The 25,505-nt window shown below is 36.9% G+C and overlaps 1 protein-coding gene across 14 annotated transcripts in view; it reads right to left on the bottom strand.

The window, feature by feature from the left end:
* Window positions 1-25,505, bottom strand: part of LOC116586468 (ankyrin repeat and KH domain-containing protein 1) — a 131,037-nt gene that overhangs the window by 100,965 nt on the left and 4,567 nt on the right. For all 14 annotated transcript variants that reach the window (XM_032336485.1, XM_032336488.1, XM_032336493.1 and 11 more), the window contains exon 2: window positions 1,053-1,206. In XM_032336485.1, coding sequence (XP_032192376.1) covers window positions 1,053-1,206 — 154 coding nt within the window. The remainder of the gene's footprint in view (window positions 1-1,052; window positions 1,207-25,505) is intronic.

A 25,505-nucleotide genomic window follows, 5' to 3' on the forward strand; every position in this document is an offset into this window, starting at 1 on the left:
TTTTAATTTTTGGGCACTATTTTCAAAAATAACCTACACATTCTTCTAGATTATATTCTTACATGTAGGGCACCTGGGTGGCCCAATGAGTTAAGCAGCTGCCTTTGGCTCAGGCAAAGGCATGATCATGTGGCCCTGGGATCAAGCCCTGAGAGGGGCCCCTGCTCAGCAGGGAGTCTGCTTCTCCTCTCCCACTACCCCACCCCCTGCTTGTGGCTCTCAAACAAATGAATAAATAAGCCTTCAAAAAATTGTTTTAAATAAATTCTTACAAGTATTTACTATGCACATATATTTTTGCTAGATAAGTAACTAAAAGGAGTAACATACAAAATGAGCATATCTCAAAAGCAATATACAGAAAAAAAGAAAAGCAATACACAAAAATTAGAAAAAGTAAACTTCCTTCTTGAAACAATTTTAGTTGATAAAAGGCTTTCATTACAGTGGAATTGAAACCTGGTACAACAAATAATATGCATGTTGTACAATACAAAACAGTGATGAGTATATATATATTAGTGAGAAAGTATGCTTATCACAGATTTTTCTGTTTTCTTGTTCTATGATAGAACAAGAAGTTGATATAAAGCTTGGTATATTTCAGTCTAATTTTGTGTCCAATTTTTATTTAATTGTCTACTAAGAAAAAAATAGCAATTTATAATTAAGTTACCCCTAGATGAAAGTGAATATGTAAATAAGCACATGCAGAATACCCAAATCAGTTAAGATCAAAGATTCATAATCTGATGAATTTATCTCCCACATTTATAATGTAATTAGTAATAGGTTACGTTTTCCTTAATAACCAGCTGATTATCTAAGACCTTAAACACAGTGCTGAGCCCTACAATCATCCATTGAAAACTTTCAACTAAGAATTTCTGAAATATGAAATGTGAACATTTTCGTTAGGAAATACAAAACATAATATATCTTAAGAGTTCGAATTTCATATAATGTCATAGTTTTGGGGTAATTTTATACAGCTTTGTATAGAGATCTAGACTTTTAAAGAAATGAAAATAAGAAAACCAGAAATAAATTACCTGCTGCTTCCAGCAACGCTTCTAATCGTGCCTGTGTCTCTGGATCCACAGTACGTAAGTCTGCTCCTTCTGCAGTGCTCGATAAGAATATCTCTGATGTTGTTTTAAGTACTGGGTTATCCAGATCTTCTTGGTCCAAAATAAATGATTCAACCTGTTTATGAATTAAAAATGTAATAGCCATGAAACTGATCTCAATATTGGTAGAATAACAGCAATTTAAGATAATATGATTTCTGATTTGGAATATAAGTATAAGCAGATAAATTACTATAGAAATATGGGGTTGTGGGAAGGGACTTTGAAGGAGCCTCATATCTTCAGACATGACTACAGTGTAACTCAGAGACAGCAGATTCCAGTTTCCTGAAGAACACTGTACCTTCTGTGCCTAGCATGGAGCTTGAAAAGCAGTTTTTGTTTTTTTCTTTTTAATGAAACAAGTACAAGAACATAGTCCCTGGAAAGATCTAAATAGGACTAAATACTGGGGCACCTGGGTGGCTCAGTGCATTAAGCATCTGCCTTCGGCTCGGGTCATGATCTCAGGGTCCTGGGATTGAGCCCCGCATCGGGCTCTCTGCTTGTCAGGGAGCCTTCTTTCCCCTCTCTCTCTGCCTGCTTCTCTGCCTACTTGTGATCTATCTCTCTGTCAAATAAATAAATAAACTCTTAAAAAAATAATAAATAGGACTAAATACTAAAAAGACTAGATAGCATGGATATGTCAGCAAGGCTCCATTTTTCCTCTTTTAATCAATTTACTAAATTCTGATTCTTAAAAGAAAATAAGATTTAATACACTGCAAATATCTGGAAACCTATAGATAAGAAAGCTCCATGAAGTTAAGAAACACACCTGTTTGTTCACTGCTTTGTCCTCTGGGCCCAAGAATACCTCATATACAGTAGGTATTGAATTCACATTTGTTGAAATGAATGAATAGTATAAGCAAAAGCAACTTATGAAAATAAACATGTAACCCTCTAATTTCAAATCAACTTAATTCCAAAAATTTTTTTTAAAGATTTTATTTATTTGACAGACAAGAGATCACAAGTAGGCAGAGAGGCAGGCAGAGAGAAAGGAGGAAGCAGGCTCCCTGCTGCACAGAGAGCCCGATGTGGGGCTCAATCCCAGGACTCTGAGATCATGACCTGAGCCAAAGGCAGAGGCCTTAACCCACTGAGCCACCCAGGTGCCCCAAATCAACTTAATTCTAAAATGAGTTTTCTTTTTTTTTTTTAATTTAAAATGAGTTTTCTTAACAAATAAAATATGTACAATTTTTCAGGGAAGCAATTTGGAAATGTGTTTCAAAATGCTTTAAAAGGCTCATGCCCTTTGATTCAGTAATTCCATTTTAAGGAATCTATCCTAGAGCTACCCTATGACCCAGCTATCGCACTACTGGGTATTCCCCCTAAAGATACAAATGGAGTGATCCAAAGGGGCACATGCAACCCAATGTTGATAGCAGCAATGTCCACAATAACCAAACTATGGAAAGAACCTAGATATCCATCAACAGATGAATGGATAAAGAAGATGTGGTGTATATATATACAATGGAATACTATGCAGCCATCCAAAAAAAGCCGAAATCTTGCCATTTGCAACGACGAGGATAGAACTAGAGGGTATTATGCTAAGAGAAATAACTCAGTCAGAGAAAGAACTATTATATGATCTCTCTGATATGAGGATCTGAGAGGAAGGGCGGGGGGTCATGGGGGGAAGGGAAGGAAAAAATGAAACAAGATGTGATTCGGAAGGCGACAAACCATAAGATACTCTTAATCTTAGGAAACAAACGGAGGGTTGCTGGGGGGTGAGAAAGGGAGGGATAGGGTGGCTGGGTTATGGACACTGGGGAAGGTATGTGCTATGGTGAGTGCTGTGAATTGTGTAAGACGGATGATTCACAGACCTGTACCCCTAAAGCAAATAATAAATTATATATTAATAAAACAATAAATAAAATTGTAAAAAGGTATCTGAAAGCAAGACAAAAATATGCAAGGATGGTCACTGCACATTAATTCAAATTCCAAAAATGAGAGGGGTAAAAAACTACAATTGGTAATTTGGTAAATACATTCTGTCCATTCACAGGATGGACTACCATGTCATTAAAAACAATGTTTCTGGGCGCCTGGGTGGCTCAGTGGGTTAAGCCGCTGCCTTCGGCTCAGGTCATGATCCCAGGGTCCTGGGATCGAGCCCCGCATCGGGCTCTCTGCTCGGCAGGGAGCCTGCTTCCTCCTCTCTCTCTCTGCCTGCCTCTCTGCCTACTTGTGATCTCTTTCTGTCAAATAAATAAATAAAATCTTTATAAAAACAACAACAACAACAACAGGGATGCCTGGGTGGCTCAGTTGGTTGAGCAGCTGCCTTCGGCTCAGGTCATGATCCCAGCGTCCTGGGATCGAGTCCCACATCGGGCTCCTTGCTCAGCAGGGAACCTGCTTCTCCCTCTGCCTCTGCCTGCCATTCTGTCTGCCTGTGCTCGCTCTCTCCCCCTCCCTCTCTCTGACAAATAAATAAAATCTTTAAAAAACAACAACAACAACAACAACAACAACAAATCAATGTTTCTTGGGGTGCCTGGGTGGCTCAGTGGGTTAAGCCTCTGACTTCGGCTCAGGTCATGATCCCAAGGTCCTGGGGTCGAGCCCCACATCGGGCTCTCAGCTTGGTTGGGGCGCCTGCTTCCCCCTCTCTGCCTGCCTCTCTGCCTACTTGTGATCTCTATCTGTCAAATAAATAAATAAAATCTTAAAAAAAAATGTTTCTGAAGCAAATTTGGTGACATGAGAAAGTATTCGTAAAGTGAAATGAAAATCACAAGATTCAAAATAGTATGATCTTTATTTTGCTAAAAGTATATATATATGTATATATACATATATATATGTAACATGAACATGACTATTATGTATATAATCCTGAGTATATATTTATGTACCTAGATAGGTCTACAATATGTAAACACATAGATTTACATTTGAATATAAAAGTACATTTATATTTGGAGACAGATAGAAAAAAAGGAACAGAAAAGTTAAGTACTTCTCCAAGGCCACACAGCTAATAAATGACAGACTCTTTTCAAACCCCACCACAAAGCTACAGTCTATGCTCTTAACTACTAGGCAATGCTACTTCAGAGGGCCACAGTCTTTGGACTACATTACTTGGCATATCTGGTTAGTTTGTCATCAGTTTCATAATGGCCACCAAATAAACATCCTAAGAAAGACAGTAAAGTTAAAATGATTAGGATACATTTTATTACCTAGTGAAGTACTAAAATTTTACAAAATAAAGCTTTAACTTCACAACTGATAATAACACTAAAACACGTTACTATGCTGCTATACAGTTTCTTTAATATGTAATTACAGACAAAGATGCCATTCTAGACCCATTTCAAGATAAATGTATCCTATCCGTCATTAAATGATATGAAAATATAACTGCTTGTACAATAAAAATCTCACAGGCCCAAGAAATTATTAGGTGTTTGCAAATAAGTATACCTGCCAGTTTTAAGGACAGATAAAACCATCATGCCAAATTCTGGAATTTTTTTTATTACAGATGGTATAGCAAAGTTAACATTTCTGGGACACCTGGGTGTCTTGGTCAGTTAAGCATCTGCCTTGGGCTCAGGTCCTGGGTTGAGTCCCACACTGGACTCCCTGCTCAGCAGGAAGCCTGCTTCTCCCTCACCCTTTCGCTCTCCATGTTTGTTCTCTCTTGCTCTCTCTGACAAATAAATAAATAAAATCTTTAAAAGATTTTAAAGAAAGAGAGAGAGCGAACAAGCACATGCATGAGCAGAGTGAAGGGCAGAGGAAGAAAGAGACTCCTTCTGTGGGGGTCGGGGTGAATCCTAGGACGCCGGGATTATGACTCCAGCTGTAGGCAGCCACTTAATCAAGTGAGCCCACCCAGGTGCACCCCCCACCTTTTTAAAAGACTTTGTTTATTTATTTATTTATTTATTTATTTGAGACAGAGAGAGAATAAACAAAATCTTCAGAAAAAAAAAGTTCACATTTCTATTTTATAAAAAGCATTCATTTAATGTGGTATTAAACATATTTTGGAGACAAATACAGATTTGCACTGTGTTAACGCTTTAAAAATCCAAGTTAAGAATTCTCTATTCTTGCTTATTCACTTTCCGAATATTTACTTAAGTCCTCATTTTTTTTTTTAAAGATTTTATTTATTTATTTGAAAGAGAGAACACTACAGATAGAGAGAGGGCGTGTATACCCGAGTAGGGGGGCAAGTAGGGGGAAGGGGCAGACAGCGAGGGAGAAACAAATTCCCTGCTGAGCAGGGAGCCTGATGCGGGGCTCGATTCCAGGACCCTGGGATCCTTACCTGAGCCCATGGCAGAGGCTTAATCTACTGAGCCACCCAGGCACCCTGAAGTCCTGTTTTATATGAAGCACCTCAACAGTATGAAAATGTGGCAGAAGATGTAAGTCAAAGGTAACATGGCTATCACAAAAGGCTTCAAAGAGAAATAAAAAGTACACTAATAGCAGTAATATTAGTGTCAGATATTCCCAAGCAGCACCTTCCCAAGTGTTTGGGAAGAATCAAGTTTGGAAAAAAAACACAAAATATAGGTATGTCCCTTCCAGGGGCTTGTAACTTCTCTCTAAAATTTAAAATTCATAAGACAGTTTATCCAGTTTAATTCTCCTACATCTTAAAACACATATAAATTCAAGTTTCAGTAAGGCAAAATGACATAATGGAAAGAATAACTGAACTAGGGCGCCTGGGTGGCTCAGTGGGTTAAGTCGCTGCCTTCCGCTCGGGTCATGATCTCAGGGTCCTGGGATCGAGTCCCGCATCAGGCTCTCTGCTCAGCAGGGAGCCTGCTTCCTCCTCTCTCTCTCTCTGCCTGCCTCTATGCCTACTTGTGATCTCTCTCTGTCAAATAAATAAATAAAATCTAAAAAAAAAAAAAAAAAAAAAAGAATAACTGAACTACAGCTCAGGAGAATTAGGCTGAAGCGTCAGTTTCACCAGGCACTATGTATGACATTAAGCATGTCACTTTCTCCCTTTCTGATGTTCCATTTCTTCCTTAATAAATAAAGAAAACACCTGCCCCACCTATCTTACAGTGCTATGATGATGAAATAAGGTAAAATAATTTGAAAATAATAAAACACTATATGAATGTAAATCTTGAATACTGTATATTGTAAATATGAATATTAATGTAATTCTTAGAATATTAGAATATTAATTCTGTGTAATTACAACTCTTTTGTCCTGTCCCTCATCACAGTGTTTTATCTTCTGTGCCCTTCAAACTGAAATAATAATATTTACTGAGAATCTCACATGATACATTTTCATCAGAATTCACTTAAATTCTTTTTTAAAATTTTTTTTCCAGTTTCATTAAGATATAACTGACATACAACATTACATGAGTTTAAGGTGTACTAACATAATGATTTTGTATATGTATGCACTGTGAAATGACCACCACAGAAAGTTTAATTAAAATCCACCATTTCATAGTTATATATTTTTTTTCTTGTCATGATCACTTCAATTTTCAAGTGTAGTTTTAGGCATTTTATATTTAAGTTCTGACCCAAAAGATCAAATTGTAAGAGCACCCGGCTGCCTCAGTCAGAGGAATGTGCAACTCTTGATCTCAGGGTCATGAGTTTAAGCTCCACGTGGGAAGCAGAGATTACTTAAATAAATAAAACTTAAAAATAAATGAATAATAAAAGGATCAAATTTTAAATAACTACAACACTTGTGGGAAAATCTCAAGTTTCCCAGAATGAGTTGTAATTATATATAACTATACACACAGATGATCTGAATATGATTAGATATGCCAAAAAGCACGTAACTCTAATAAATCCTTTGTCCTACCCTCTCTAAAATTTTAAAAGCCTGCCTCAATGTGGAATCAATAAAAGGGCAAAATATCCGGTTAGTCTATTACCCTGGGAACATTTGGCAGTTCATAATATCCTATGGCAGTTCATAAATATCTTGGTAAACCTGTTAGAAGACATATTTTTATAATTCAGATTGCAATAGCATTACCTTAACCAGCCAACATGGAAACCATTTACAGGAACATGGAAATACTAAAATTAGACCAATTCTGTACATGTAACATAAAAGTCTTGGTGATAGAGTCCAAAAAAAAAAAATCTGGAAAATGTGTAAGTCCAAAATAATGTTGTATCTAATTAAATTAGTCTTTATCATATAAATGAATACAGTAGCCCAGAAGTATCTTACATAAAGCTAAAGGATCACAGAAATGTCCTTACTGCCCAATGATAATTATATAACTCTCGATCAAGCAGCTACACTGAGCAGCAAACACAAAACATTCACCAATATTGGTACTGTTTTTCCCAATGACAAGAAAGTTTATCTTAAGTCTTAAAGATTGCAGATTTTTTTTCCTATATTAGGTACAAAAACAAAAGGTGGAAGAAAAAAGATAAGAGGGAATCTGCCCCCCCCAAAATACTCTTCTTTTATAGGTAATCTTTTCTTAATGCTATAGGCAAAGCACTTTATGTCTTCCATCTCAAAAGTCTTTCCTCACCCTTCCTTCTTTAAAAAGACAGGAGTAGGGGCACCTGGACAGCTCAGTGGGTTGAGCCTCTGCTTTTGGCTTGGGTCATGCATGATCTCAGGGTCCTGGGATGGAGCATCTATCTCTCTGCTCAGCAGGGTGCCTGCTTCAACACAGCGCCCTCCCACCGCCCTGCCTCTCTGCCCACTTCTGACCTGTCAAATAAATAAATAAAATCTTTAAAAAAAAAAAAGACATGCATATATGATAATTGTTTTTCTCTGACTTATTTTCTATCTCACTGATATGAGGAATTTGAGAAACAAGACAGAGGATCATAGGGGAAGGGAGGGAAAAATGAAAGGAGGAAACCAGAGAGGGAGACAAACCATAAGAAACTCTTAACCTTAGGCAACAAACAGGGTTGCAGAGTGGAGGGGGTTGGGAGGGATGAGGTGGCTGGGCGATGGACACTGGGGCAGGTATGTGCTATAGTGAGTGCTGTGACTTGTGTAAGACTGATGAGTCAGACCTGTAACCCTGGAACAAATAATACATTATATGTTTTATTTTTTTTTAAGATCTTATTTATTTATTTGACAGAGAGAGAGAGACAGTGAGAGAGGGAACAGGGAGCCAGATACAGGGGAACCAGATGCAGGGCTGGATCCATCCAGACCTGAGCTGAAAGCAGACACCCAACCGACTGAGCCACCTAGGCGCCATAATACATTATATGTTAATAAAAAAAATAAATAAATAAGTATAGTAGCTTCAACTAGAATTTAAACAAAGTGGGGGCAGGGTGGAAAAGGGGAACAAGCATTTTCTCCTATTTTTTATCCCATTTGACATTTCAAGAAATGAACAACTGAATGACAACAGTTACTAGAAAGACTAACCACAGACTCAACTACTGCCATCTTAAAAAACAAAGTCAGATACCTGGCCAAAATCTAGTTAGAAAAATCATTTATTAACTAAGCTATGCTTTGGCCAAAACTTAATTTCACTAAAAAACAACAACAAAACCCCATGCAATTTCTATCAAGTGTAAGTTATAAGCAGTGTTATAATTAAAACATTAACAATATTAATATGGTTTAAGTCTTAAAAAAGTAAAACAATAATACCTCACCTATATATTTGTCCAATAACCAACTGCTACTTTCTATAAGGTATATTTCTAGAAATAGCAATTGTTAGTAAGTTAGTAAAAAAGGAACATTTGAGCATAAAACATGTATATTATATATATTTGCTTATATATTCTCCAGTCATTTGGTCATCTCATGCAACAAGCAAATAAACTACCAAGCTCTCAAATATAAGTTGAAAATACATTTATACAGAACATTTATGCAGAACACCTAACAATGAATTATGAAACTTTTATTTTAAACATGTTAAATAAATTTGTATTTTGAGCTGAGGACTAAAATATTAGTAGCCACAAATTTTGTGTCTGCCAAACTTTAAGAATAATCATCACTCCCATGAATTCCAACTGGACCAATGAGAAGGGTAAATGTTTTATACTACCTCCTCTCACAAACTTTCAAAAATAAAGCTCCCATGGGGTGCCTGGGTGGCTCAGTGGATTAAGCCTCTGCCTTCGGCTCAGGTCATGATCCCAGGGTCCTGGGATAGAGCCCCGCATCGGGCTCTCTGCTCGGCAGGGAGCCTGCGTTTCCCTCCCTCTCTGCCTGCCTCTCTGCCTACTTGTGATCTCTGTCTGTCAAATAAATAAATAAAATCTTTGGAAAAAAATAATAAAGCTCCCTTAAAAGACTCAGATTTGAGAAGCGCCTGGCTGGCTCAGTCAGAGGAGTGTGAAGCTCTTGATCTTCGAGTTGTGAGTTCAGGTTTCACATTGGGTGTAGAGATTACTAAAAAATAAATACATTTATTAAAGAAGTCTCTTGAAAAGAAAAAGAGATTCAGATTTCATAATTTAAAATGGAAATCTACATAAAACATTGTAAACATCGGAAACATTTTAAAAAATTTATTTGCTGTATCTCTTCTCTTTTGACAGCTTATATTTAGATAGACCAGTATGTCTTACTTTTACCCACTCAAAGTAAGCCCTCTACTTTAAGTCAGAATCAGCATTTATACCATTTTAGAATGTAGGTGGTTTATGATCGAGCTCTACTTGGAAGAGCAAAAATTATGGATCAGTGTTCCAAAAGATAATTACTGAAGGACAGAGCAATTCTTTTTTGCAAAAAACACAGTATTCAAAAGTTTTGACAGTAGTATCACCACAAATATGCCCCAAGATGCACTCAAAGGGAGAAAGTAATATAGTTGCAATTTAGGACCAAATAATGATAAATTTAGGAATGAGTTTTGCTGATACCATAAGACCCAATAAAATCAGCAAAAACATCTTGGAATACTGGAATGAAAAGACTATATTTCTTAACATAAAACTTTTCAAGTTTCTTTCTACAGGAAAGTTGTATTTCTAATTTCAGACCCACAATCCTCTTCTCAAAACACAGTAATGGTACCTTGGGTTTCCTGAAGTTGATTAATTTCATACAGTTCAAGAGAGAGCCAGTGTGCTTTTCCTAATGCTAAGTTAAAGCTAGAGAAAATTAACTTCACTTTGCTCAATTACAGAAACACAATTTCTAATGTATAGTTTTAATACAGACTCTATTTTTTTATTTAAAAAATTTTTTCTTTTAAGATTTTATTTATTTGACAGACAGAGATCACAAGTAGGCAGAGAGAAAGAGGGGGGGGAAGCAGGCTCTCTGCTGAGCAAAGAGCCCAATGCGGGGCTCGATCCCAGGACCCCGGGATTATGACCTGAGCCAAAGGCAGAGGCTTTAACCCACTGAGCCACCCAGGCATCCCCAAAACTGTACTGTTTAAAAAAAAAAAAAAAGCTACCATGAATTAAGAGCATTAAAAAAACAGGCTACCATTAACAAAATGCCTCACATTTACCAGCATTTTCTATATTATTCCAATCAATCATCTTTTTAAAAATATTTATTTATTTATTTAAGAGAGAGCAGGGGAGAGGGAGAGAAAGAGGATAATTTTTTTCCCCTAAAAGATTATTTATTTATTTATTTATTTGACAGAAACACAGTGAGAGAGGGAGCAGAAGCAGGGGGAGTGGGAGAGGGAGAAGAAGCAGGCTTCCCTGCCAAGCAGGGAGCCTGATGCGGGGTTTGATCCTAAGACCCTGGGATCATGACATGAGCCCAAGGCAGTCAATTAATGACTGAGACACCCAGATGCCCCGAGAGAGAGAATCTTAAGCGCAGAGCCCAACTTGGGGCTCAATCTCACAACCCAGAGATCATGACCTGAGCAGAAACCAAGAGTTGGAAGAGTAACTGACTGAGCCACCCAGGTGCCCCCAATTCAGTCATCTTAACTACTTGATGAAGTATATTAGATGACTTTAATTTTAAGTAACTGAAACTCACGAAAGTTATGGGACTTGCCCAATATCGCATAATCATACAGGATCTGAAGCCATATATTTTGGACGCCAAAGCTCATACTCTTTTTACCACACCAAACTGTATTAAGTGAATCTTCTCAACAATGGAGTATAACTAAAACAAATATTAACCAACAAAGCAAGCAAAAAAACTACAAGTACAGTAATGCTTCAGTTTAAAAACAGTAACAATGTCAGGAAAAACCTTTTTATTTTTTTATTTATTTATTTTTAAAAAAGATTTTATTTATTTATTTGACAGATAGAGATCACAAGTAGGCTGAGAGGCAGGCAGAGAGAGAGAGGAGGAAGCAGGCTCCCTGCTGAGCAGACAGCCTGATGTGGGGCTCGATCCCAGGACCTTGGGATCATGACCGGAGCCAAAGGCAGAGTCTTTAACCCACTGAGCCACCCCGGTGCCCCAAAACCTTTTTATTTTTTAAAAAGATTTTATTTATTTATGTGTCAGAGAGAGAGAGCACAAGCAGGAGGAGAAGCTGGCTCCCCGCTGAGAAGGAGCCTGACGCGTGGGACTCAATCCCAGGACTCTGTGATCATGATCTGAGTCAAAGGCAGACACTTAATCGACTGAGCCCCCCAGGTGCCCCAGGAAAACACTTCTTTAGATCAAATTAAGTGCAATCAAGATTAGCAAACCCACTAACACCTCTTCGGCAGAGTTCTTAAAAAGACACACAAATCATGTTTTCATTTAGTAATTTCTGGCACCTACATCTACATTATTTCTAATGTATATTTACCACACATATACAACAAAATTTGTGCCAGAATAGGTTTTTAAAAAAGAAGACTGCTCACATACTCATTAGAAAAGTCACAAGGAATGAAGTACCTGGCAATTAAAGCCAAAAAAATCTTAATGCTCAAAGGATAAACTTTGTATTTTCTCTATCATAATAAATGGGTAAGGTTGAGGTTAGAAAGGAGTCCTGGCTTCTTCTCATTATCCCAAATAGAAAATAAGCATTCAACACTCCAAAGAAATACTTGATTTTAATAAGTTAAAAAGAGCCTCAAACACCCATAAACCTCCAATTAATTCCAATAAGGAGCAGAAAGCATAATGACTAAGAGCAAGGACTCTTAGGAAACCAGCTCATCTCTCATAGTGTGATCTTACCTAACTTGTTTTAACTCTTTAGCCTCAATTACCTCAGCTATAAAATAAGGACAGCAGTAACCATATCACAGAGTTATTGATGAGTAAGCAAGATACTATATCTAAAATTGCACAACAGTGCTTAACACATGGTAACTGCTCAACAAATATTAGTTATTATTATTATTATTATTAATATTATCACTATTACTATCATTAAGGTCAGTTTGCCTGCCTTCCTATACTCTTACTCTCCACTCCACAAAAATAATATAGAATCCATCATACTCATTTTAGGCTAACAGGTAACATGAGCATATTAAGCACTACAGATATATTCATTCAACATTTTTTCGGCACCTACTATATGCCAAACATTCTATTATAAAATGTATATCTATTATATACAAATATAAATAAAACATGACTCTTGCTAATTGAAATAGAAAATCAAGTACATGCAATAAACTATTACAGATGTTATAAAAGTTATATACAGACAACATGAGAACACAGAAAAAGGAATGGTCAATTCCAGCTGGAGTAGTAATAAAGGACATGAGTTAGAGATGACAACTCTGAAACAAGAAGGTATCCAAGAGTCCAAGACACCTGAATTAAAATACCAACTTTGGGGCACCTGGGTGGCTCAGCTGGTTAGGCATTCAACTCTTGATTTCAGCTCAGGTAATGATCTCGGGGTTGTGAGAACTGGCCCCACCCCGGGGTTCCATGCTTAGTGGGGAGTCTACTTGGGATCCTCTTCCTCTCCCTCTGCCCCTTTCCCCAATCTTCCTCTCTCTCAAATAAATAAATAAATCTTTAAAAAATAAAATAAAATCCCAACTCCATCATTACTAGATATACGACTCTGTGTACATCACAAAATGTCTCTAAGTATCAGTTTCCTATCTGTAATTTGGGACTAACTGTTTTTGCAACTTGAAAAAAAATTTATTTGAGACGGTGAGGGGGGTGGAGAGCAAGTGCACAAGCTGAGTGAGGGGCAGAGGGAGAGGCAAACTCCCCACTGAGCAGGGAGCCAGAGGTCAGGCTCCATCCCAGGAGTCGAGGATCATGACCTGAGCCAATGGTAGACACTTAACCAACTGAGCTACCCAGGCACTTTTTGCAATTTTGATTTTTGATTAAAACCAAAATCTTCATATGATACTGGTAAAGAATATATGAGAATATATGGGTAAGTACGTATCCCAGTGGACAATAAGCACTCAACATATAGTAGCTATTATGATTCTAGAAGCCAAAGCAGCAGAAGCAAATTAAACCAGGGCCAATAATAGTCTGATATGCTCAGAGAACTATAACAATTTGGTATGACTAGAAACAAAAAGCAAATAAAGTAGGGTAAAAAAGGATAGAGTTTAAAAAACAGAAGCCAAATCCTAAATAGTCTTGTATGCCACATTAAGGAGTCTTAGATAAAGAAATGAGAAGGCTTTTTGTCAAAATAGTGGTATGACTGGACTGACATTAGACAGTTTACTCTGATAGCAAGGTAGAGTAAAAATTAGAGGGGTATAATCTTGAAGGTAGACAGAGCCAGGGATTAGTGAATTAAGTGCCATTGAAAGATGATGGTTTTATTTATGGCAGAAGCAACAAAGAAAGGGACAAATAAACAAGATGTTAAGAAAGAACTTACAGGACTTAATGCCTGCTTAGATGTGTATGGTGAGAAGAAATAGCAGATATGAGATGTGAGGTTTCTGACAACAGTAAGCAACTTTAGGGCAATGTAATTTACAAAGGTGGAGGTAAAAAAAAAAATCGGGGTGGAGGGGGAAATGATGAGTTCAGAATTAAAACTGGTGCCCTGAGCTATTTATACAACATACACATAGTAGGCAGTTGGAAGGCTTCTTGGCAGACTGCTAATAGTAGGAGATGGAAGCCACATGGATATACAAGAGAAGAATGTTCCTAAGAGAACAAACTGCAAATGCCAAAGGCTCTGAACCAGGGCATGCTTGGAGTTTACAGAACATAATGAAGCAGCTGTGGTTTTGCTTAAATATGAACACAAGACAATCTGATGGTAATGAACTTTGTATCCTTTCATTTTTAATCATTGCCCTCTAAACTTGCCACTTAAAAACCCATCAAACTCCTAAAGTATGACATCTAAACATCAAACTTTATAGTAATCATCCAGCTTACACAAGAGAATGATATTTGCATTTAAGATCGTGGATTGTCACAAGACCATGAAAATATTAAAAGAGGTAATGCAATTAAAGTACACAATGCATTAATCACCCTCAAAAAAAATCTGTTAATATGTGAAAGGAGTTAGAAGGACAAATAGAACTTGAATAAATAATTTACCTTGTTTTAAGAAGTTCTCTGAAATGTTCATGCTTGTGAAAAGACCAATATCGTTAAGGGCAGGGACCACATTTTTTCATCTTTGTCATTCTAAAGAGTAGCATAGTTTATCAAATAGTAGGCTCTATATAAATTACTGTCAAATAAACAAATTCACTCTACAATACCTAACAAACAGACTGCCAAGGACTCTAATTTCTGAAAGACATAACTTTATTTTGTATGATGTGAATTCATGAACAAGAGGTCCTATCCTAAATTAAATTCTGATTTTCTTTTCTAGAGAATGAGAGAATGATTTTAACAGATAAGCAACAAGGAAATAATAATACACAAAAGGAAAGTATCTTTGATACTGTATTATCATACTATTCTAAATTTTGTGGGGGGAGGAATAATAGATCAAATCCATGCACCTGGTTTAAGTATAGCCTTAATTAATGCTCTCTTCTAATTAAAAGGAAATAAACTTCTTTATCAAATCCTAAGTAAAACAGGTACTATAGTACATACTCTTACTGTTCATAGAGTGAAAATAACTAATAATTTAATATAATTGCAACCATTTGAGCAGTGACATCTAAGATTTGTTTTTGCAATTTAATCACATAGGTGATAACACTAGCTTGGGTGTCAAGCAAATTGTATGTTACTTAAATATTAGATCCACACCTCTTAAGCAGTTGTTAGAAGCTACCAAATGCAAAAACTCTAATGGTTTATATTTTATTCCACTTATTCATTTGTCCATTATCCTAAAAAAAAAAAAAGAAAGAAAAGAAAAGAAAAGAAATTCCACCCACATTCTTCATGCAGACTATAGTCCACATCAAATGCATTCAGACTACAACCATGGAAACCAACCATCTCCTCCCACTTCCATTTTATCTCCTCTCAAACAAATACCCATGGTTTGTCAAGGAGAGGATACATGAAAAATAATCAAATACTAATACTGTGACAACTTGCTCTTCTCATGAGCTGGCAAACACAGGTTTAACACATTGAGTTATCCCCCTAGTCCAATAAGAGTGTAATAAGAGGGGCAGAAATTTCGACAGTTAGAATATTACTAATAGAGGGGAAGGAACTTTTATGTGTGACCACAGATTCTGCAGCATACTCCCTATTAAACTCTTCTGAAGACCCAATCAAGAGAAGGAGAACATATCCAATAACCTAGAATAGCTAAAACAATCTTGAAAAAGAACAAAATTGGAGGACTTACACCTTCCCATTTCAAAATGTACTACAAAAAGCTACAGTAACCAAGACAGTATGGAATAAGCATAAGACATCTAGATAAATTGAATTTAACAGAAATAAACCCTCTCATTTACAGTCAATTGACTTTTGACAAGGGTGCCAAGGCAATTCATTGGAGGAAAAAACAGTCTTTTCAACAAATGGTGTTGGGACAATTGGTTATTAACATTCAAAAGAATGAGGTGGAATCTCTACCTCACACCTTATATAAAAATTAACTCAAAATACACCTAAGATATAAATGTAAGAGTTAAACCTACAAAACTCTTAGAAGGAAGCAGGCATAAATCTTCATGACTGCAGATTACACAACAGTTTCTTAGATATGACACCAAAGGCAAAAGCAACAAAAGAAAAAAAATAGGTAATATAAAAGTTGAGCTTCCCCCAAATTTTAAAATGTTAAGGACATAACTGAGTGAAGAGACAAGCAAAAGAATGAGAAAAAATATTTGCAGATCACGTACCTAATATGGAACTAGCACCCAGAATATGTAAAAAGAACACTTACAATTCAACAAGAAAATAACCCAATCAAGGGACGCCTGGGTGGCTCAATTGGTTGGACAACTGCCTTCGGCTCAGGTCATGATCCCGGAGTCCCGGGATCGAGTCCCACATCGGGCTCCCAGCTCCACGGGGAGTCTGCTTCTCCCTCTGACCTTCTCTTCACTCATGCTCTCTCACTGTCTCTCTCTCAAATAAATTAAAAAAAAAAATCTTAAAAAAAAAAAAAAAGAAAAAGAAAACAACCCAATCAAGAAATGAGAAAAAGATCTGAGTAGGCATTTCTCCAAAGACACACAAATAAGCACATAAAAAGATGCTCAACTTCATTAGTTATTGAGGAAATGCAAATCAAAACCACAACAAGATACCACTCCAACCCACTGGGATGCCTATATAAAAAAAAAGTTACCAAAGTTGTAGAGAAGTTGGAACCCTCGTACATTGCTGATGCGAATGTAAAATGGTGTAGCTGCACAGAAAACAGTTTGTCAGTTCTTCAGAAAGTCAAACATGGGAGTTAGTAATCATAGGGCCTAGCAATTACACTTCTTAGGTATACACCCAAGAGAACTGAAAATAAATTTTTTTCTTTCTTTAAAGATTTTTTTTATTTATTTGACAAACAGAGATCACAAGTAGGCAGAGAGAAGGGGGAGCAGGCTCCCTGCTGAGCAGAGAGCCTGATGCGGGGCTCGATCCCAGGACCCTGAGATTATGACCTGAGCCAAAGGCAGACGCTTAACCCACTGAGCCACCCAGTCATCCCTGAAAAGAAATTTCATGTAAAACTTATACACAATTGTTCACAGCACCTTTATTTATAGTCCCCCAAATGTAGAAAGAACTGATGAACAAAATGTGGTATATCCACAAAATAGAGTATTTTCCCAGTGGAGTACTGATACAAGTTACAACATGTAGAAACCTTGGCAACAATATGCTAAGTGAAAGAAGCAAGGTACAAAAGACCTCATATCATATAATTCCATTTATACGAAATGTCCATACTAAGCAAATCCAAAGACAAAGGCATATTAGTGGTTATCAGAGAATGTGGAGTGGGGGCAGGAGGATGCATAGGAAATGACTGCTAGTGGGTACACGGTTTTGTTTGGGGGAAGGGGGTGGTGATGAAAATGTTTTCAAAGGACAGTGCTGGTAGTTGTACAACTTTGTAAATACATTAAAAGCCACTGAACTGTACATAAAGAATGAACCTATGATATGTGAATTATATTTCAATTTTTAAAACTCTGGGAATTTGAATTTGAAAAGTACTTTGGAAATCTGTTCAATTTCCTATTTTGATAAATGCACTACGGTAATGTAAAAGAATATTCAGGGAATGTAAATTCAAGAATTTAAGGGTAAAGAGGCATGAGGTATGCAACCTATTTTCAAATGATTCAGAAAATAAATTATTCATTTATTTGTTTATAGAGAGAGGATAGGACAATATGAACACAACTGGTGAGTCTTGGTAAAGGATATATGGAGGGGAGGGAGTTCCTTGTACTACTGTTTCAACTTTCCAGTAAGTTTCAAATTTCAAAATAAAAAGTAACAAAGGAAGATAATGTAACCAATATAAATGGACTATTGCCCCTTTGGGGATCTTTTTTTGATAATGATAATTTGTTTCACCTATGTAACTGAATTTTGTGACTGTATAATTTTTAAAAGACAAAAATAAAAATATAGAGATATAGCAGAAGAATAAGTAAACAGAGGAAAAAATCAATTAGAAGCTGGTAAGAGCTAAAAGTCCTTCCAAAGTGTACCACTCAAGGTATCAACTGACAAGGTCAAACCTTTACTTTCTGACTAAGATTTCATAAAATGAACATTTTTTTTCAATTTTCCAATTTTTACATGAAAATGTTTTTCAATTCTACATCATTAAAGAAAATATTAAGGTCCATTTATCCTGCTTTAATACTATACTGAGATAATTTTTTTAAACTGAATTTACCACTAGTGATATAAAGGATAAAACATGTTCTTCCTAGCATTTAATCAATACACGAAGCAGTGTGATCAATCACAGGTTAGATAATATGAGAATGAATCAGGAAAAAAGGGGGAATTATATTTCAGAAACATCGACTCATCTACACTATTTCATGTTAACTGGGTTCAATGTCTTTAGGGAAGACACCACTGAGGGCTCACACAGCCTCTCCCTATTACAGATGACTTTTATTATTTTGTCAGACTCAAACTTTTTGATTTGGTAATATCTAATGCAATAATACAATTAAGATTTCTTTAAAGATTTTATTTATTTTGAAAGGGGGGGGGAGGGGAGGGACAGAGGCAGAGGGAGAGAGAGAAACCCAAGCGGACTCTATGCCAAGCAAAGACCCTAATGTGGGGATCCATCCCACAACACTGGAATTATGACTCAAGCCGAAATTAAAAATTGGACACTTAACCAACTGAGTCACCCAGGTGCCCCAACACAATTACATTAAGATTTGCATCAAAACAGGGGCGCCTGGGTGGCTCAGTCAGTTAAGTATCTGCTTTTGGCTCAGGTCATGATCCCAGAGTCCTGGGATCCAGCCACATGTTGGGCTCCCTACTTAGCGGAGAGTCTGCTTCTTCCTCTCCCTCTGCTGCTCCCTCTGCTTGTGTATTCTCTCAGTCTGCCAAATAAATAAATAAAATCTTAGAAAAAAAAAAGATTTGCATTAAAACTTGTTCTCAAAGTGATCTACAGATTCAGTGTAATTCCCACTAAAAGCCCAAGGGCCATTTTGGCAGAAATACAAAAACTCATCCTAAAATTCACGTGGAATTTCAAGGGACCCTGAACAATCTTGAAAAAGAAGAACAAATTTGAAGAACCAACACTGCCTGATTTCAAAACTTACTAGAAAGTTACAGTAATCAAATCAGAGTGATACTGGCATAAGACCAACATATAGACTAATGGAACAGAACAGACACGCTAGAAAGAAACCCTCCAACACATGGCAAATTGATTTTCTTTTCTTTTTTTTTTTAAAGATTTATTTATCAGAGAGAGCGCAAAGCAGGGGGAACAGCAGGCAGAAGGAGAAGCAGGCTCCCCCCTGAGCAAGGAGCATGATATGGGACTCAATCCCAGGACCCTGGAATCACAACCAGAGCAGAAGGGTCGACTAAGCCACCCAGGTGTCCTGGCAAACTGATTTTCAACATGGATGTAAAGACCAGTCAATTGGAAGATGATAATGTTTTCAATAAATCATGCTGGAAAAAAATGGATACCCATATCAAAACAACAAAGTTGGACACTGATCTTATATTGTATAAAAGAATTAACTCAAAATGGATCTAAGACCTAATTTAAGAGCTAAAACTACAAAATTCTTAGAAGAAAACATTGGGGAAAAAAATCTTCATGACATTGGATTTGGCAACAACTTTATGCATATGACACCAAAAGTATAAATGAAAGAAAAAATAAGTAAATTGGACTTCATCAAAATTAAAAACTTGGAGGAATGAAAGGCCACTATCAACAGAGTAAGAAGGCAACCTACGGAATGGGACAAAAATAGGTGCAAATTACATATATGATAAGTAATTAATACCCAGAGAACATCTATAATTAAACATTGAAAAAGCAACCTAACTAAAAATGGGGATAGCATGGCATCTGGGTGGCTCAGTAGGTTAAGTGTCTGTCTTCAGCTCAGGTCATAACCCCAGGGTCCTGGGATCAAGCCCTGCACAGGCTCCCTGCTCAGTGGGGAATCTGCTTCTCTCTCTCACTTTTTTAGAAAAATAAATCTTTAAAAATAATAAATAAACAAATATAAATAAAAATGGGGATAGGATTTGAATAGACATTTCTCCAAAGAAGATATACAAATGGCCAAAGGCACCTAAAGGCATTTAAAGATGCTCAATATCACTAATCATTAGGGAAATACAAATTAAAACCACAATGAGATACCACTTCACACAAATCAGGATGGCTATTGTCAAAAACAAAAACAAAATAAAAAACAAGTATTGGCTAAAATTTGTGGCACTTGGAACCCTTGTGCAATTTTGGTCAGAATGTAAAATACTATAGCTGCTATGGAAAACAGTATGGCAATTCCTCAAAAAATTAAAAACAATTACTATATGATCCCGCAATCCCACTACCATACTCAGAAGAACTGAAAGCAGGGACTTAAATAGGTATTTATACACCCATGTTTATAGAAGCATATTCACAACTGCCAAAAGGTAAAAGCAATTCAAGTGTCCATCAACAGATGAATGGATAAACAAAATGTGGTATGTACATACAATGGTATAGTATTCAGCCTTCAAAAGGAATGAAATTCTGACACATGCTACAACATAGATGAACCTTGAAGACATAATGCTAAGTGAAACAAGCCAGTCACAAAAAGAGAAACACTGTATGATTCCACTTATTTGACATACCCAGAGTAGTTAAATTTACGAAGAAAGAAAGTAGATGGGGCACCAGGGTGGCTCAGTCGGTTAAGCAGCTGCCTTAGGCTCAGGTCATGATGCCAGGGTCCTGGGATGGAGCCCTGCGTCGGGCTCCCTGTTCAGCAAGCCTGCTTCTCCCTCTCCCTCTCCCTCTGTTTGCTGCTCTGCCTACTTGTGTTCTCTATCTCTCTAATAAATAAATAAATAAAACATTAAAAAGAAAGAAAGTAGAAATGTGGTTGCTAGGGGCTGGGGAAGGGTAGATGGAGATCAATACAAAATCTGGGAAGATGAAAACATTCTGGAGATGGCTGCTGGTGAAGGCTGCACAACAATATGAGTGTACTTAATGCCACTGACCTGGACCCTTTAAAATTGTTAAAATGGTAAATTTTATGTTATGTATATTCTAAGAAAACTAAAAAAATGGTTAAAATGGTCCATTTTGTCTCTGTATATTTTGCTACACACACAAAAACAGAAACAAAACTTGTTCTCAATCTAACTGTCCTCATTACAAACTGTTAAACAAATCAAACTCACCTTGGCAACTTAATAAACTGCTCTCCCATACAATTCTTTGGTTCTTAAGGCTAATCCCTGGGGATATACTTGCCTTTCCCTTTTCAAAATTGCTCACTAATGTAGGTAAATCAAACAGCCAGGATACACTAGGGTATCTACTTAAAAAAAAAAAAAAAAAAAAAAACAAGAACAAAAGCAAACACCTTTTCTACTACTGAAAACATCCATTAAGGGAAAAACTTAATGAGAACAGAAGTGTACTTAAAGGAGGAAGATCAAATGTGCTCTTTGACAAACAGCTGCTAAGTTTCAGTCTAGCAAGTAAAACAGAGCTTTATACACAAGTTTACTTTTTTCCTGGTTTAGGTAAAGTTGGCCGGAAAAAGGTAAGCCAATCAATCATCATAAAGCAAATGATCTTCATTCACAGGAACTACACACCATCAACTACCAATAGAACAGCACCTAGACTTTAATTTCTACAAGTTAATCAGAGTGTTAACAATACACAAAACCAACATTTTCCATATTGGCAAAGGTGCAAAATTGGGTTTATCCCTTTCTATATCAGTAGTTTTAATATTTATTTAATTCTTTTAAGATGAATGAAATTTTCAAGTAAGTTCAATTACAAAATTACCTTAGAATAGTGCTCCTCCTGTACTCAATGGTATACTTTTTTTTTTAAATTTTGTTTATTTGACAGATGGAGATGTCAAGTAGGCAGAGAAGCAGGCAGAGAGAGAGGAGGAAGCAGGCTTCCTGCTGAGCAGAGAGCCCGCTGTGGAGCTTGATACCAGGATCCTGGGATCATAACCCGAGCCGAAGGCAGAGGCTTTAACCCACTGAGCCACCCAGGCGCCCCCTCAATGGTATACTTTTAATTGCCTTCTTAATATACTGATCTACACAGCAGTCACCGATTTCGTTAAATAATATAAAACCTTTCAGGCTGGGTTATGGACATTGAGAAGGGTATGTGCTATGGTGAGTGCTGTGAATTGTCTGAGACTGATGGTACACAGACCTGTACCCCTGAAGCAAATAATATATTATATGTTAATATAAATAAATAAATAAATAATATAAACTTTTCCAACAAGGTCAACTATGGATTATGTGCTAGTCTGAGACAGGCATGTCTTAAGCAACTAATTAAATTCATTGGTACAATGCACCAAAAAAGAAACAGTCAGCAGGAGAAGTAAGATAACTAGAATGGGAGTCAGATGACCTATTTTCTACTACAAATTAGCTGTGTTATCCTGGGCAAGTCACTTAGCTCAACTGTGTCCTGACTTGTAAAGCTTTGCCCAGGGTCCCAACATGAAGTTTCTAATTTGACATTTTGCCAAATACGGGTATTTTTAAAAATTCATAACAGTAAGAAGAGCATTATCTCAAAACAGAAAAAAAAAGTACAGAAAAATAGCTTTATAAGTTCATTACATTGTCCTTACTTTTCTCGTCTCACTTTAATGAAAACTTCTATAGGGACTAAGCAAGCATTTATTGGAGAAACAGTATTTTGTAACCCAAACTGCCTTATTTCTTAATCTGAAGAAGTAAAATAATAGCATGGGTTCTGGATTCAGTACTAGATTCAAATCCTAGCTTTACCACCTACTAGCTGTGTAACATTTTAACCAATTTTTTTGGTTTTTGTTTTATCATTTCCCTGAGCCTACATTATAAAAATGCAGACATCTACCTCAAAGGGGTATTGAAACAAATAATGAAAGTATCTAGTACGGTACTGGCACATAATATGCATTCAGTAAATGGTAGCAGTTACCTAAAAAGGAGATGAGATAGGATTATCATCAAGATTCTATGACTTTATAGACATGCAACAGAAAAGGAAAACTATACATAATAAAGCCCAAGAAGATATATATATTGAAATAGTTAGGGGGACCTGGGTGGCTCAGTCCTTAAGCATCTGCCTTCAGCTCAGGTCATGATCTCAGGGTCCTAGGACGGAGCCCCACATTGGGTTCCCCACTCAGAGAGCAGTCTGCTTGTCTCTCTCCCCCTTCCCTTCCCCCTGCTCTTGCTCTCTCTCTCAAATGAATAAATAATCTTAAAGAAAAGAAAAGAAGGGAAAAGAGAAGAAAAAGGGTGCCCGGGTGGCTCAGTTGGTTGGGTGTCTGCCTTCAGCTTGGGTCGTAATCTCAGGGTCCTGGGATGAGTCCCACACTGGGCTCCCTGCTCAGCAGGGAGTCAGCTTGTCCCTCTGCTCCTCCTCCTGCCCACCCCTCCCCACTTGTTCTCTCTCTCTCTCACTCTGTCTCTATCTCAGGAAATAAATAAAATCTCAAAAAAAAAAAAAAAAGAAAGAAAGAAAGAAACAGTTAATTTATAATGGGTTAAAAAAGGAATTTTTTATAATGGGTAAAAAAAGGAACTGATTTTATTTCTTATACTTTTGGTTATGTAGGAAGGTAGATTTGGTAAAAACAAAACAAAACAAAACAAAAGGTAGACTCTTTTTACTTGCCAACTCAAGACTAGTACTTTTTAAAAACTGCTTTGCTTTCTCTTTAAAGCAAAATATTTTATTTACCTAATCTATCACTGAATCAGGCCAGAATTGGTTTTCAGAGGTTATCTAGTGCATTTTCACCTTACTACTACTCAGGAAGGAATGTGCTTAAACTCATCTCCAATGCTTCATTCTTAACGTGTTTTATCACTCTGATTAGAAAAAGTCTAAATCCTTCTCAAATTTATCGCTTAGAAATCTCATATATAGGGGTGCCTGGGTGGCTCAGTGGGTTAAAGCCTCTGCCTTCAGCTCAGGTCATGATCCCAGAGTCCTGGGATCAAGCCCCGCATCGGGCTCTCTGCTCAGCAGGGAGCTTGCTTCCCTTCCTCTCTCTCTGCCTGCCTCTCTGCCTACTTGTGTCTACTACTACTGCCTGTCCAATGGATAAATAAAATCTTTAAAAAAAAAAAAACGAAATCTCATATATAGAGTATGTTATATTTGGTATAATAATAGGGAAAATAAAAATTCATACTTGTATTTCCATAAATTCTGAAAGGAAAAAAAAGACATAAAAAGTATAGAGGGCAGGATATTTGGGATGGGTTATTTCAAGATTTTTCACTGTATTTGCCTTTATGTCACTGTGACTCACAAATTGTACACATGTAATCACCTATTGAGATGTACTAAATAGGGGCACCTGGGTGGCTCGTAGGTTAAAGCCTCTGCCTTCAGCTCAGGTCATGATCCCAGGGTCCTGGGATCGAGCCCCATATTGGGCTCTCTGCTCAGCTGGGAGCCTGCTTCCCCCTCTATTTCTGCCTGCCTCTCTGCCTGCCTCTCTGCCTACCTGTGATCTCTGTCTGTCAAATAAATAAATAAAATCTAAAAAAAAAAAAAAAAAGAAGAAGAAGAAGAAATGTACTAAATAATAACCATAAGAAAACCTTCCATCCTTCAAGTTTCACAATAAGGTTTTCCTCCATCCAAATCTAATCAACTTTGGCTTGACCCACCATTCATATAACCATACTTATCAACACATCATTTTATATGTAAAGTCTTTTTTAAAGGTTTTTAAATTTATATATTTGACAGAGGGACAGAAAGAGAGGGAATACAAACAGGGGGAGTGGGAGAGGGAGAAGCAGGCTTCCCGCTGAGCAGGGAGCCCAATGCAGGGCTCAATCCCAGAACCCTGGGATCATTACCTGAGCCTAAGGCAGACACTTAAGGACTGAGCCACCCAGGTGCCCCATGTCTTAAGGCTTCAATGAATGAAACTTGTATAAGGTTGATACTCATGCAATATAACAAACTGTTAAGTAGTAACATGTAGCTTTTCCTTCTGTAAACATTTCCAGTGCCTCCAAAGTTCGCACTAGTATACAAAGTTATATTTCCTATTTTATCACCAGTATTGATAATTTATGGAATAAAGTACTTTCTACCTTGAATGAAGTCCCCATCAAAGTTTTTTAGAAATTTATTTTCATGAACAATAAATGAATTTTTCAAAAACAATGGAGTATTTTAAGTGAAAGTTACTCAAAATTATAAACTTACTGCAGAAAATTTACAGCATTTAACTTTTCAGTACCCTCCATCAATTTCTCTCTTGTCTAGATTATAAGCACAAGCCTTGAAATGCTATTAAAAGCAGTGACTCACCTTGTTTACC

The sequence above is a fragment of the Mustela erminea genome, chromosome 3, assembly GCF_009829155.1.
Source record: "Mustela erminea isolate mMusErm1 chromosome 3, mMusErm1.Pri, whole genome shotgun sequence".
NCBI classification, from domain to species: domain Eukaryota; kingdom Metazoa; phylum Chordata; class Mammalia; order Carnivora; family Mustelidae; genus Mustela; species Mustela erminea.